We start from the raw sequence: 15,308 nt of genomic DNA on the forward strand, positions 1-15,308 counted from the left end.
TTGGACCAGAAACTCATTTCATATAGGCCACTGAACAACTGTCAATATTTACTGACCTAAGACAGGTGTGAAACAGTGACCTAGATTACACAGGCTTTATATCAGGGGTGGGCAAACTTTTTTGGCCCGAGGGCCACATTGGGGTTGCAAAACTGTATGGAGGGCTGGGTAGGGAAGGCTGTGCCTCCCAAAACTGCCTGGCCTCTGCCCCCATCCAACCCTTCCCACTTCCCGCCCCCTGACTGCCCCACTCAGAACCCACAACCCATCCAACCCCCCACTTCTTGTCCCCTGACTGTCCCTTCCCGGGACCCCCGACCCCTAACCGCCCCAGGGACCCCACCCCCTACCTAGCCCCCCTGCTCCCAGTCCCCTGACTGCTCTGACCCCTATCCACACTCCCGCCCCCTGACAGGCCCCCCAGGATTCCCACGCTTATCCAACCCCTCCCCCATCCCCTGACCACTCCCCAGAACCTCCACCCCATCCAACCGCCCCCCGCTCCCTGTCCACTGACTACCCCCTGGAATCCCCCTGCCCCTTATCCAACCCCCTGGCCCCGGCTCCCTTACCATGCCGCTCAGAGCAGCATGTCTGGCAGCCGCGCTGCCTGGCCAGAGACAGACACCCTGCCATGCTGCTCGGCAGGAGCGCGCAACCCTGCCACCCAGAGCACTGCCCGCATGGCAGCGTGACTATGGGGGAGGGGCCGGGGCTAGCCTCCCCGGCAGGGAGCTCAAGGGCCGGGCAGGATGGTCCCGTGGGCCGCTGTAGTTTGCCCACCCCTGCTTTATACCCTATTATCAGTCCTCTGAGCCAACCACATGGAAGGTTTTCCATTTATTTCACACGGCACTGAATCAGTCCCATGTTTCACTGTTTGTTCATCTCTAGATATCACCCATGCATCACAACAGTACTTTTGCATTTACCTTGTTACTTTGGTATTCATAAAACATTGTTGCAAGGTGTCTGCCAGCCTTTGGTGTACTAAGGAGTAACGTATAAATGCTCTTCCTTTACCAAGAGATGTTCTGAGCTGCGAAAAACAAGCCACAGGAAGATAACCTTTAAGCACCAATTATAAACATATATAAATGGCACATTGACAAGCCAGCTATTAATGTTTCTACGCACATATGCCAAGAACATGTATAGCAATTGGGCTCCAGGAAATGATATTAGGGGTGACCCTGAGGGACACCCTCCCCAAATATCTTAATAGCGGAGTTCACTCCTCTGACTTCTGCGGTTTCATTTCAAAAACACAATCTGATAAACGTGTTACCTGAAACAGCTGACTGATTTTTTTTTAAATCATAAACTGCAAGTAAACAAAATGATTTTAAAAAATCATTCCACCTGCAAATTTCTGTGGCTCCATAGAAAGTGAAACAGGAAATTTCTGACACAGTCAAACCATAAAAACTACATGAAGCTGCGTTTATTATGAAATTAAAGACTATAAAACGTATTTTTAAATGCTGAAACTTAAGGACATCTGTGACGCTCTGTATCTTGGGGGAGCACCCTACACTCCCATGTTCATCTTTATAAAATGATCGTGTGGCATCCAATGCAAAGTTTGTCATGTTGGGTGTCTTCGGGAGGCTCATGATGCACTGAGCATGGTTGTGATAGTGATGTTATAGTAATTGTTACAGTAATGTTATAGTAAGGTTATAGGTTATAATTTCATGTATATAGTTATGAGGCTGAAAATGTATTCTCATGGCTTAAAATAAGCCCAGGCAAAAACTCTCCAAGAACAGAGGGGCAGTTCACACCTCACCACGGCAGGTATGGGACAAACCCAGCCCAGCCTCACAGGAACAAAGGATGCTGGCCTAGGCAGCAACAAAATAATCTGTTAGACTCTCGAGGGAGTCACCCCCCTTCCTTTGGTCAGTTTGGGACTGCAATGAGGTAATGCTCACCTGACTCTGAAGGGGGGGCGCAAAGCCAAGCGGGAAGAAAGGACATGATAAAAGGGAGAGACATTTGCCATGCTCTTCCTCTCTCTTCCACCTACATCTACAGACACCACACCAAGCGAGTGAAGTGCTGATCAAAGGGGAGAGCCTGGCTGAAGAGCAACCAGCCAGCTTGTGGTGAGAAGCATCTAAGTTTGTAAGGGCATTGAAAGTGTTAAGATCAGTTAGAATGTGTTTTGCTTTTATTTCATTTGACCAAATCTGACTTGTTATGCTTTGACTTATAATCACTTAAATCTATCTTTATAGTTAATAAATCTGTTCATTCTACCTGAAACAGTGCGTTTGGTTTGAAGCATGGCAGAGACTCCCCTTGGGATAACAAGCCTGGTGCATATCAATTTCTTTGTTAAATTGACGAACTCCTATAAGCTTGCAGCGTCCAGCGGGCATAACTGGACACTGCAAGACGAAGGTTCCTAGGGTTGTGTCTGGGACCAGAGATATTGGCTAGTGTCATTCGGTTGCAAGTAGCTGGGAGCAGTTTATATGCCAGAGGCTGTGCGTGAACAGCCCAGGAGTGGGGGTTCTCACAGCAGAGCAGGGTAAAGCTGGTTCCCAGAGTCAAGGATTGGAGTGACCAAGCAGATCACTGGTCCAAATAACACCAGAGGAGAACATCACAACATCTTACATAGTTTTTAAAAAAGGACAGAAATCTTAAGGCAAACAAGGAAGATTTTGGTATCCAGTGGATAGAGAAGAGACAGAATTTATAACTAGTTATGTCTCTGCTGTCAAACCAAAATTCGAATACAAGTACCATAGGGATGGAAAAAGCAATGCATCAAACGAGCTCATTGGAGGAAGCTCTTGCCTGGCTGTACACGTGGAGGTGGAAGGTTTCTGGTGTCTCTGCCCCTCCAAATAGGTGCAGCCAAACAAGATGCATTAGAATCTGGTGTTCATCTAGCTGTACAATATAAATGCACTGGAATTTTCATTTAAAGAACCATGGGAAGAAGATGGATTTGGAGCTGAAAGAGGAGATTGGAGAAAGAGGGGTTGGGGAAATGTTTCATACTCCAAAGCCAAGACAGAAAGCTGGGTGGGGAGAGGAGGTTCCCCTGAAACCAAATGGAAGACTGTAGGAAGGGGATGAGGAGAAAGAAGTGGGACGGGGAACATAGGGGGCTGCTAGGGGCAGCCATGCTAGCCTCATGGCTGGTTCTCTGCTCATCCTGAGAAGTTGCATGATGACAGCAGTCAAGGCTGCTGTCAGGAAGTTCTGACAGAATAGATGAAAACTTCTTTATCAACAAGTGCAGCCTGGGAATAAAATAGCCTAGGAGTCATCAAAACCAGGCATCAGGACAACAATCAGCAGAGCCAACAACAATGCTCCACTTACCCACGGGGAAAGTCCTTATTCGGGTGATTTAAATTTACTCTAATGACTCAGAAAGGATCAACATTAAATACTTCTTGCAGTGTTTACCTCACTGACTAATAGATGTAGAGATTAAGGTTTGCTACTCTGTTGATATTGGATTTAGGCTTTATTACTGTGCTACTTGCTAGCATGTACTTTGCTTAGCCCAATAAGAACCATTTCACTTTGAGTCCTTTCATGTCAGCTCACCTTAAGCGATAACAATAATCTTAATCCTCAAGAGTCACATGGTATTTTATATCTTCAACACACTGCGCAAGCATTAAGTGAGTATAGACATAAAACCAAATTCTCTACTCAGGGACTCCCATTCAACCATATTGATCAACAGGAAAGTGACAAGAATGGCAAAACTTTACTACTTTTTCCTCTTGCATTCAATCAAATCCTGCCCTCAGGGAACCTGTGCACATGAGGGCAGGAACTGCCCCCTTGTTTTATTTCTGTTGTATCCCCATTGTTAAATCGTAGGCATTAACCCTAAACAGAGACCTTGCCCACCATTTATCAAATGTTTTCTTTTTCTAGTAGAACTGAAAACACATAAGAACATAAGAACGGCCCTACTGGGTCAGACCAAAGGTCCATCTAGCCCAGTATCCTGTCTTCTGACAGTGGCCAGTGCCAGGTGCCCCAGAGGGAACGAACAGAAGAGATAATCATCCAGTGATCCATCCCCTATCACTCATTCCCAGCTTCTGGCAAACAAAGGCTAGGGACACCATTCCTGCCCAATGTAATTTAAAATAATTCAGGACTTGACTGAGGTCGATGGGACTACACCTGCAAGGAAGAGCACACCAACATGCATAATGATTGTGCAATCTAGCCCTAAGAAATTTGATGAACAATAGGCATCACTTATCTTTTGGTTTTACATTCTGCAAGGACAGAAAAAAGTCCCATTCCTTCTCCTACTTTTCTTTTGAGTTCTGTAGCTCTCCCAATGGACATGCAGAAACATGAACTGCCTATTGTGATGATTAATCAGTCTGCTTTACTTACCTCTGAAATAGACTTAACAAAGCGGATCCCATCATTAGCTCCTTTGACTTTAGCCAGACAGTCGCAGAAGTAATCCCAGTAGTCTTTTCTGTTCCCCAGCAGTGTGGTCTTTTCTTTCTGGTCAAACTTCAAAAGGAATAAACATGTAGAAAAACTGAAGACACTGAAACACAGAGTTATTCTACGTTTCTCTCCCATTGATATTCACATTCACAGCTATTAATTTTAACTAGGGTGACCAGACAGCAAATATGAAAAATCAGGACAGAGTGTGGGGGGTAATAGGTTCCCATATAAGAAAAAGCCCCGAATATCAGGACTGTCCCTATAATATTAGGACATCTGGTCACCCTAATTTTAATTAATAGGAGATGTGTGTGCACATCAATGAAAGGAATAGACATCATTCTATATCAATACAATTTGATGGATTTAAATGCTGCTCTACAGTTCGAAAGACAAATTTAAATTAGGGCTGTCAAATCACTAAAAAAATTAATCACGAAATACAAAAATAACCGTGATTAATTTCAGTTATAATTGCACTGTTAAACAATAATAGAATACCATTTATTTAAATATTTTTGGATAGTCTCTCATTTTCAAATATACTGATTTCAATTACAACACAGAATACAAAGTCTACAGTTCTTTGGAATGGTGGTCAAAGCATGAAGGGGCATATGAATGTTTAGCACAGGGGTAGGCAACCTTTCAGAAGCGGTGTGCCGAGTCTTCATTTATTTACTTTAATTTAAGGTTTCGCATGCCGATAATACATTTTAACGTTTTTAGAAGGTCTCTCTCTATAAGTCTATATATTATATAACTAAACTATTGTTGTATGTAAAGTAAACAAGGTTTTCAAAATATTTAAAAAGCTTCATTTAAAATTAAATTAAAATGCTGATCTTACGCCACCAGCCTGCTCAGCTCGCTGCCAACCTGGCGTTCTGTTCACCTAGACCAGCAGTGGGCTGAGTGGCGCCTGACGTCTGAAGCCCCCCACACCCCCAGAAGGGTGGGTGTGGGGGGCTTCAGAGGTCAGGGCAGAGGGCTGGGGGTGTGGGGGGCTTCAGAGGTCAGAGCAGAGGACTGGAGGGGTGTGGGGGGTGCAGGGCAGAAGGCAGGGGGTGTGGAGGCTTCAGAGGTCAGGGCAGAGGGCTGGGGGTGTGGAGGGGTGCAGGGCAGAAGGCTAGGGGTGTGGGGGGCTTCAGAGGTCAGGGCAGAGGGCTGGGGGTGTGGGGGCGTGCAAAGCAGAAGACTGGGGGTGGGTTGGATCAGGGCAGAGGGCTGGGTGTTGGGGGGGGAGGGCAGAGGGCTGGGGTGTGTGTGGAGGTGCAGGGCAGAAGGCTCATGGCAGGGGGCTGGAAGGGATATGTCCTGTTCCACCCCCTGCCCCAAGGCCCGTCCCTACCTCTTCTCTGCCTCCTTTACCCAGGGCTGGCTTTAGCAAGGGGCTGCCGTGCGCTGGCTGGAGCTCCGGCCGGGAGAGCGGGGCTGCGGGGCTTTTGCAGAGCAGCGAGCACGCTGCCATTCCTCCCCCTCCTTTGCAAGGGCCGGCGCAGGGAAGGAGAGGAGGAGGGGCAGGAAAGCAGGCTGCACCACGGCTGGGGGAAGGAGTGGGGGGAGCTTGGCTGCTGCAGGACAGAGCTTCTGCCTCCTGCCCCAGCAGGGGAGAGAGGTGGGCGGGGGGGCTGAGTGTGGCTGGGGGTCGGAACCGCGGCAGGCAGCCACGTGCCATTCAAAATCGGCTCGCATGCCGTGTTTGGCACGCGTGCCGTAGGTTGCCGACCCCTGGTTTAGCATATCTGACATGTAAATACCTTGCAATGCCAGCTATAAAAATGCCATGCGAATGCCTGTTCTCACTTTCAGGTGACATTGTAAATAAGAAGTGGGCAGCATTCTCTCCTGTAAATGTAAACAAACTTGTTTGTCTTAGCAATTGGCTGAACAAGAAGTAGGACTGAATGGACTTGTAGGCTCTCAAGGTTTTCATTGAACTGGAATCCATCTTTAACCTGGTGCTTTTCCAGTGAGGGTGGGTGGAAACCCAGAGAAACAAAAAGTTCCCGCCTTATGCAAAAGATATATAAAGGGGGGAAGAGAACAGAGAGGGGGAGAAGCCATCATGAAGAATCCCCTAGCTACCACCTGAGCTGCAACAAGAGCTATACCAGGGGAAAGAATTGTGCCCAGGCCTGGAAGGTGTCCAGTCTAAGAAACTTACTGAAGCATCTCTGAGGGTGAGATTATCTGTATTTAGTTTGATTAGGCATAGATTTGCGCATTTTATTTTATTTTGCTTGGTGACTTACTTTGTTCTGTCTGTTACTACTTTGAACCACTTAAATCCTACCGTCTGTATTTAATAAAATCACTTTTTATTTAGTAATTCACTCAGAGTATGTATTAATACCTGGGGGAGCAAACAGCTGTGCATATCTCTCTATCAGTGTTATAGAGGGCGAACAATTTATGAGTTTGCCCTGCATAAGCTTTATACAGGGTAAAACGGATTTATCTGGGTTTAGACCCCATTGGAAGTTGGGCATCTGAGTGCTAAAAACAAGCACGCTACTGTGAGCTGTTTTCAGGTAAACTTGCAGCTTTGGAACAAGTGATTCAGACCCTGGATCTGTGTCTGGAGCCAAACAGGAGTGTCTGGCTCAGCAAGACAGGGTGCTGGAGTCCTGAGCTGGCAGGGAAAACAGAAGCAGGGGTAGTCTTTGCACATCGGGTGGCAACTCCCAAGGGGGTTTCTGTGATCCAACCCGTCACAGTAGTATCTTTTATTGGACCAACTTCTGTTGGTGAGAGAAACAAGCTTTCAAGCCACACAGAGCTCTTCAGCATGTTTCTCTCACCAACAGAAATTGGTCCAATAAGAGATATTACCTCACCCATCTTGTCTCTCTAACTAGACTGAAGGTATTCACAGCAAAGTAACTTTCCCTTTTTACTTGGTTTTTGATCAAGGATAAAAAACCCCCAGACATTTCAATTAAAAAAGCTTACTCTTTGTATTATATTTTCAATGTTATAAAACTATTTTTCATAGCAAAGTAATGTTTTTGCTGGCAAAAACCTATATATTATACAGGTAATTATATTTATGAAATACTTTTTTTCCCCTTAAAACAAGTCATCATTCTTATTACCAAAGAGTTTCTGTGATAATGTAAAATGGCATATTTCAAAGTCAAGTTATAAAAGCTCCCCATACAATGCAAAATTCCTTGTGTTCTCAAAAGCAACCTACTAGTTATGATACACTGCTTTTTCATATATGCATATTTACTTTCTATTGTAATAGGTGCAATAAGTATTGACATACGGGAGCCCAACAACTAAAAGGAAAGAGGTCTGTACTGTACTTAGTTCTAATACATTCTGTTTTTTTTTATTAATAGCTAGATTCAATACTGAACCTTAAATGTAAAAGAACAACAGAGATAAAGGAAAGTCCAGTTCTCCCATATGATTAGGGCTCTATTAAATTCATGGCCATGAAAAACACGTCACAGACCGGGAAATCTGGTCTTTTGTGTACTTTTACCCTGTACTATACAGATTTCACAGGGGACACCAACATTTCTCAAACTGGAGGTCCCGACCCAAAAGGGGTCTGCAAGATTATTATAGGGGGCTTGCAGTATTGCCACCATTACTTCTGCGCTGCCTTTAGAGCTGGGTGGCCAGAGAGCAGTGGCTGCTAGCTGGGCACCCGGCTCTGAAGGCAGCACCTCGCCAGCAGCAGTGCAGAAGTAAGGGTGGCAATACCATATCATGCCACCCTTACTTCTGCTCCACTGCTACGGGCAGCGGTGCTGCCTTCAGAGCTGGGCTTCCGGCCAGCAGCTGACACTCTGCAGCCAACCAGCTCTGAAGGCAGCGCCACCACCAGCAGCAGCACAGAAGTTAGGGTGGCAATACCACAACCCTCCCTTCAATAATCTAGTGACCCCCCCACAACCCATTTTGGGTCAGGACCCCTACATTTACAACACTGGGAGATTTCAGATTTAAATATCTGAAATAATTAAATGTATGATTTTTTAAATCCTATGATGGTGAAATTAACCAAAATGGACCATGAATTTGGTAGGGTCCTACATGAGATTGTGTCACTTACCTGTAAAAGGTACTCAAGCTTGTAGGAAAACTTTTGCAAACTGATGCTGTCATCGGTGATTGGTTCCCCTCCTTCTTGAAATTCTTTGCTTAACTCTGTCACAGCATCTTTAAAACAAGACACCAGAATAAGTGAATAAAGATAGATGATGTCTGGGGATGAATGCACAAACATTTGAAATAAATAAATGGGCTGTCTCTCTTTACTCTGTGTGTGTGTATTCACTTTTTCAGCCAGAGTGTTTTAGGGGATGTCTACTCTACAAACTGAAGTCAACCTATGTTCGGTCTTTTACAGCCTGCCGTGGCTGATGTCCACACTACCCTCCTTCGATTGGTGGTGTGTGTCCTCACCAACTGAAGAGGGGCATTGTGGGGGGCTGAGAACTCTCAGCTCTGCACAGCTCCCCTCTGGGAGCCCACCTGCTCCCCTGGGCTTCTCGCCTCCCCGCCAGGAGCAAGGGATTGCCACCTGCATTTCTCACCTCCCTGCTCTCTGCCAGGAGCAGGGGGCAGCCACCTGGGCTTCTCGTCTCCCTGAGCAGAGATCTCCTTCCTTCAGCATATTTACCTCCTGGAAGTTTCAGAGTGCGCTGGCTACAATACACAAATGAAAATAAATAGACTAATCCTGTAATAATTAAGTATGTGGACTCTGCTGTCTCAAAGGGCTATGTTTCCGAGGAGCACCATAGATGGCTGATTTTACAGGTTTCTGCATTCCCTCTCAGTGCCTAATTGGGCTTTCGGTCTCCAGCTCTAGTAATGAAGGAGGGCTGACCAAATACTCGATTTGTCGGTTTGGGGGCCAAACCAAACCAATAATAAAAAAATTCCATTTGTTTTGAACCAAAACTGATATTTTTGAGGTTTTCTTCACCAAAAGTAAAATGAAGAAAAAAAAAGTTTTAGATAAAAATTCCCTGAAATGAAAAACTAGAATTAAACAACATTTTTTTTTGTTTGTTTCATTTCATTTTCGGGGTGTTTTCTGATCCAAAATTTAATTTATTCAGTTTTTTGTTTTGGGAGTTTTTATCCCTTGTTATTGTTTTTTAGATTTTTAAAAAATAAAGATAGCTAAATTTCAAAATGTAATGTTTCAAAACAAAAAGTTAAAATGTTTCTTTTCAAAATGGATTTTCTTTTTGGGAAAAAAATGTTCAATTTTTTTTCTGCTGAAATTATTGGCCAAATTCATAGTTTGTGAATAGTTTCAGTGCCCGGAAAAAAAATATTTTTTGGTAAATTTACTATTCACTGAAAAGTTTTTTGCCCAGCTTTATTCATTACTGCGTGAAATGTAAGGAGGGAACAAAATCCATTCTTACTGGAACTCAAGTGGGGTCTCCATACTGTGTCAGAGAGAGTCAGAGTCTCAGCTCATGGCTTTGCTTTGCCTTTCCTTTCATCTGAGGCATGAACCAAAAGCCTGAACCATTTGTGGTCATTAAAAATCCCTCACACTTTTCTCAAGTGGAAAGGTCTTAATCATAGAATCAAAGAAACGTAGGGCTGGAAGGGACCCTGAGAAGTCATCAAGTCCAACCCTCTGCACTGAGGCAGGACCAAGTAAATCTAGACCATCCCCGACAGGTGTTTGTCCAATCTGTTCTTAAAAACCTCCAGTGATGGGGATTCCACAACCTCCCTTGGACCCTATTCCAGAGCTTAACTCCCTTTATAGTTAGAAAGTTTTTCCTAATATCTAACCTAAATCTCTCTTGCTACAAATTAAGCCCATTGTTTCTTGTCCCACTGTCACAATATAACTGCCCCACCCACCAGTGGGGACCCCTGGGTAAGCAGTTTAGCATTGTATGTTGCTAGCGCTTGTATATGTCCTGAAGTGTATTGTGGGAAGGGCTGAAGGTGAAAGTGTGGAGGAAAAGGTTTCTTTACAGGTTACAAGAGGCTATAGAGGGAGGAAGGGAGAAGGAAATGGGTTAACTCGATGCTCCACCTAGGTCCAAAGATAAGACGCTAACTCCAGCCCAAGGCCACGGCACACAACCGACTCTCAGTTGCCCGCCAAGAAAGATGGTGCCCTGGATTCCAACCCCAAACAGCCGTAAAAAAAAAGAATTCAGCTAAACAGAACTGCAGGGGCTGCGAAAACTAGTGAGACAGTGAAGACCAGCAAGGGGGAAAACAACAGTTTCACGTCCCTAAAGCCGGTGTGTTTTGGAAAAGCTAAGAAAGGCACAAAAGGCTGGTTTGAACTAGTACAAAAAGCACGGGGGGACAGAGGTCCCTAAACAAAACGCCCCCAAAACCTCCCAGGACATAAAACCCTCCTAAAAGCTAAAGCAAATCAGAGATCAACAGCGGACCCTTGACGGCCTGTGCACAGGACAAAACTCTCGTCCACCCTTCCCCCTCTTCTTCTTATGTTACACCCAGGCTTGGTCAGTCTTGGGTTGTGCGTGTGTAAGTATGAAAGTGGGTTAGGGTGCAGGCGCTAATGCTTTCTTTCTTCCTCTAAGTAACGTGAGAAGCACCCAGCACTCACCGCTGTTATTTTATTAATAAAGCTTTAAAACTTAAGTCACTTGGTGTGCTCCTTCATCTCCTCCCCTAATAATCCTGAGGCCTCAGCCTAATCACCTGAAGCCTCAGGCAGATTGGTAAAATAAATCTGTCACACTACCTTCATTGAACACAGAGAACAATTAAATTGATCACCATCCTTATTATAACAGCCTGATACTGTTTGAAGACATATTTGAAGACTGGTATTAGGCTCCCCTCAAGCTTCTTTTCTCAAGACTAACCATGCCCAGTTTTTTAACCTTTCCTCATATGGCAGGTTTTCTAAACCTTCTCTCATTTTTGTTGCTCTCCTCTAGACTTTCTCCAATTTGTCCACATCTTTTCTAAAATGTGGTGCCCAGAGTTGGACACTCCAGTTACTCCAGCTGAGGTCTCATCAGTGCCAAGTAGAACAGGACAATTATTTCCTGTGTCTTACATACAACATGCCTGTTAATACACTCCAGAATGATATTAGGCATTTTTGCAGCTGTATCACATTGTTGACTCTTATTCAGTTTGTGATCCCGTATAACCTCCAGATCCTTTTCAGCAGAACTACCATCCAACCAGGTATTCCTCATTTTGTAGTTGTACATTTGATTTTTCCTTCTTAAGTGAAGTACTTTGTACTTATCTTCATTGAATTTCATCATGTTGAATTCAGACCAAAATGTATCAAGTTAGTTTTGAATACTAACCATGTCCTCCAAAGTGCTTGCAATCCCTCAAGATTTGGTGCTCATCTGCAGATTTTATAAGCATACTCTCCACACCATTAACCAAGTCATTAATGAAAAGATTGACTACTACTGGAACCAGGACTGACCCCTGCAGGACCCCACTAGATACATCCTCCCAGTTTGACAGTGAACCATTGATAACTACTCTTTGAGTACGGTCTTTCAACCAGTTGTGCACCCACCATACAGTAATTTCCTTTAGACCATATTTCCCTAGTTTGTTTATGAGCATGACATGTGGGTCTGTGTCAAAAATCTTACTAAAATCAAGATATATGACATCTACTGCTTCCTCCCTATCCACTAGGCCAATAACCCTGTCAAAGAAGAAAATTAGGTTGATTTGGAATGTTGGCTATTCCTTATAACCCTATTATGCTCCAAGAGCTTACAAATTGATTGTTTAATAATTTGTTCCAGTATTTTTCCAGGTATTGAAGTTCCACTGACTGGTCTATAATTCCCTGGGTCCTCTGTTTCCCTGTTTAATGATAGATACTGTGGTTGCCATTCTCCAGTTTTCTGGGAACTTACTAGTCCTCCAGGATTTCTTGAAGATAATGGTTAACAGTTCCAATATTGCTTCAGCTAGTTCCTTAAGTACCCTAGGATGAATGTCATCAGGCCCCGCCAACTTGAATACATTTAACTTATTTAAACATTCTTGAATCTGTTCTTCCCTTATTTTGGCTTGAATTCCTTCCCCCTTGTTAATATTAATTGTATTTAGTATCACCATTAACCTTCCTAGTGAAGGCTGAAGGAAAATAGGCCTTAAACACTTCAGCTTTCTTGATGTCATCAGTTAGTGGCTCTCCTTCCACACTAAGTAGAGGATCTACACTTGCTTTTGTCTTTCTCTTGCTCCTAATGTATTTATAGAACCTCATCTTATTGCCTTTTCTGTCCCTTGTTAGGTGTAAATCATTTTGCGCCTTAGCCTTTCTGATTTTGTTCCTACACGAGTGCTGCTCTTTTGTACTCCTCCTTAGCAACTGGTTCATGTTTCCATTTTTTGTAGGATTCCGTTTTGATTTTCAGGTCATTAAAGACCTCCTGATGGAGCTATATTGGCCTCTTACCATTCTTCCTATCTTTCCTTCGCATCAGGACAGTTTCCAGCTGTGCCTTGAATATTGTCTCCTTGAGAAACTACAAGCTCATTTGAACTTCTTTTTCCCTTAGATTTTCTTCCCATAGGACCCTACCTATTAGTTCTCTCCATTTGTTAAAGTCTGCTTTTTTGAACTCCATTGTCTTTATTCTGCTGTTCTCACGCCTTCTTTTCCTAAGAATCATGAAATCAATCATTTCATGATCACTTTCACCCAAATTGCCTTCGACCTTCAGATTCGCTACCAATTTCCTCCCAGTAGGTCAGAATCAATTTAAAATGGCTGTTCCCCGGGTTACTTCCTCCACTTTCTGGAACAAAAAGTTGTCTCCAATACAAGAACTCTAATCTCCAGATTGTGTAATACCATCTTCCCTACCTAAATCTCCTCCTGTAGTTTATTAAATCTGTGAAAAGACTGCCTTCCCCCCCTCAACAATTTATATTTTTAATCTGAAAAAGAAAGGGGGAGGAGAAAAGGATTATTTGGAGAAGGAAGCAATGACAGGTTTAAGGAACAGCTCTAATATATCATGTTCTATTCCCCTTGAGTTGTCAAAAACAACAGTGGTTGAAGATGCTCATTTTATTTATATAAATAAATAAAACAAAGATTAAATTTCATCTCCGTTGCAGCTGTTGACCATTTGAACAGTCACATACAGAGAAAAAGCAATACAGTTCTTTGCCCTTATATCGCCCTTTCTATTTTAGGAGCCAATCTGCTAGATCAGGGGTTCGCAAACTGTGGGTCAGGACCCCAAAGTGGGTCGTGACCTCATTTTAATGGAATCGCCAAGGCTGGTATTAGATTTGCTGTTGCCTGGGGCCAAAGCCCAATGGCATCATATCTGGGTGGCGGGGCTCAGATTACCGGCCCCCCTCCTAGGGCTGAAGCCCTTGGGCTTTCGCTGTGGCCCCACATCCAGGGCAATGGAGCTCAGGCTTTGGCTTTGGCTCTCCCTGCCAAGGCAGCGGGGCTTGGATTTTGGCCTCCCCCAGCCCGAGGCAGTGGGGCTCAGGCTTTGGTCCCCTCTTCTGGGATTGCGTAGTAATTTTTGTTGTCAAAAGGGGGTCGCGGTGCAATGAAGTTTGAGAACCCCTGTGCTAGATGAACATTAATGAATTAAGGCTTGACAACATCTGCGAGCTACGCGACTGTCCTCATATTTCAGATGAGAAAACCAAGGCACAGGAATACTGGCCACTGATTTAAGGTGCTTCAGTTTTTGAAAGCCAAACTTGTTGTGGGTCCTTGGTACTTATGAAAAATAGGCCTAGAGGTGGGCATCCAAAACCATTGATCAGTTTTGAACATTTTGGCCTACGTCCCTTCCTCAAGGCTACACAAGAAATCTGTGACAAAACTGGAAAAAGAACAACAGTCTCCTAACTAATCTGTGCCTTAACCGTAAGACCATCCTTCCTGGATCTTCTTCCTCATGCCCATATTTGATTACCAAGGAAAAATCCCCACTCATCCTCCTTCCCGTTCTTCCCCTCCCATGGAGGCCTGTCATCACTGTTTGCAGCACGGTATTGTGAACAAGGTATTTGTCTTAGTGAACTATGAATGACCCATTGTGGCCATTAAAAAAAAAGGGGGGGGGGGGAAGAAATCAGAGCTGATCCTCCCCATTCTCAAACTGTGCTTATTTACAGCCGTTTAGTTCTGTTGACTTCAGTGGCGTTTCTCCTGACTTGTGACTGAGAGAAATATCCAATGCACTGTTTACAGAAAGAGTAGATCCTAACCAGAGAGAATTTTTTCTTCTTTGTAAAACAGAGATAATTTAAGATCCTACAAAAAGGCTTAGTAAACTTTATGTAACATTTGAAATCAGAGTCACATCTATACAGAACAGTACAATTTCCTGTTACAGTGTCATACACAAATATCAGACAAACATTCCCCCCCTTCAATTAAAACATGAGGAATGCAGCCCAGCCTACAGAATTAATCTGCTAACAGGCACCATACCTTGCAAATCTCTGATAATCCTCTGTAGCTGGCTTTCTCCACTAGTTGCTGCCATCATGAAAACCAAAGGAGGTGCAAGCCCACGCTGTTAAACTTTTCACCCAGCTAGAAAAAAAGAGCAGAGTTCACATCCTTGATGACCATTCAGTTAGTGGAGATTAGTTTCCTTTGTGGCATCTGCAATTCTGAAAGAAGAAAATCTATTTATATATAATCTGGTACAAACAGCACATGCAGACACGCACACACATATACACACTTACCTGTGGTGCTTTGGATTTTTAAAGCCCATTTAATAATGTTTCCATAGTGAGTTTTTTTCCTAGTAACCCTGTACTACTATTTTCTTTTTAATGTAACCTTCCCTGTCCCCCCTTTTCAAATGTAGCTCAGTGGTTTGAGCATTGGC

General features: G+C 43.9%; 1 protein-coding gene across 6 annotated transcripts in view; it reads right to left on the reverse strand.

The window, feature by feature from the left end:
* The window catches only part of FYCO1 (FYVE and coiled-coil domain autophagy adaptor 1), a 121,039-nt gene extending 105,959 nt beyond the window's left edge, over positions 1-15,080 (reverse strand). For all 6 annotated transcript variants that reach the window (XM_054019634.1, XM_054019636.1, XM_054019633.1 and 3 more), the window contains exons 1-4: positions 14,900-15,080; positions 8,531-8,637; positions 4,393-4,518; positions 933-1,039 (exon numbers count right to left, since the gene is read on the reverse strand). In XM_054019634.1, coding sequence (XP_053875609.1) covers positions 933-1,039; positions 4,393-4,518; positions 8,531-8,637; positions 14,900-14,957 — 398 coding nt within the window. In that variant the 5' untranslated portion in view covers positions 14,958-15,080. The remainder of the gene's footprint in view (positions 1-932; positions 1,040-4,392; positions 4,519-8,530; positions 8,638-14,899) is intronic.
* Between the last annotated feature and the right edge of the window lie 228 nt (positions 15,081-15,308).

The sequence above is a fragment of the Malaclemys terrapin genome, chromosome 2 (assembly GCF_027887155.1).
Source record: "Malaclemys terrapin pileata isolate rMalTer1 chromosome 2, rMalTer1.hap1, whole genome shotgun sequence".
NCBI lineage: Eukaryota > Metazoa > Chordata > Testudines > Emydidae > Malaclemys > Malaclemys terrapin.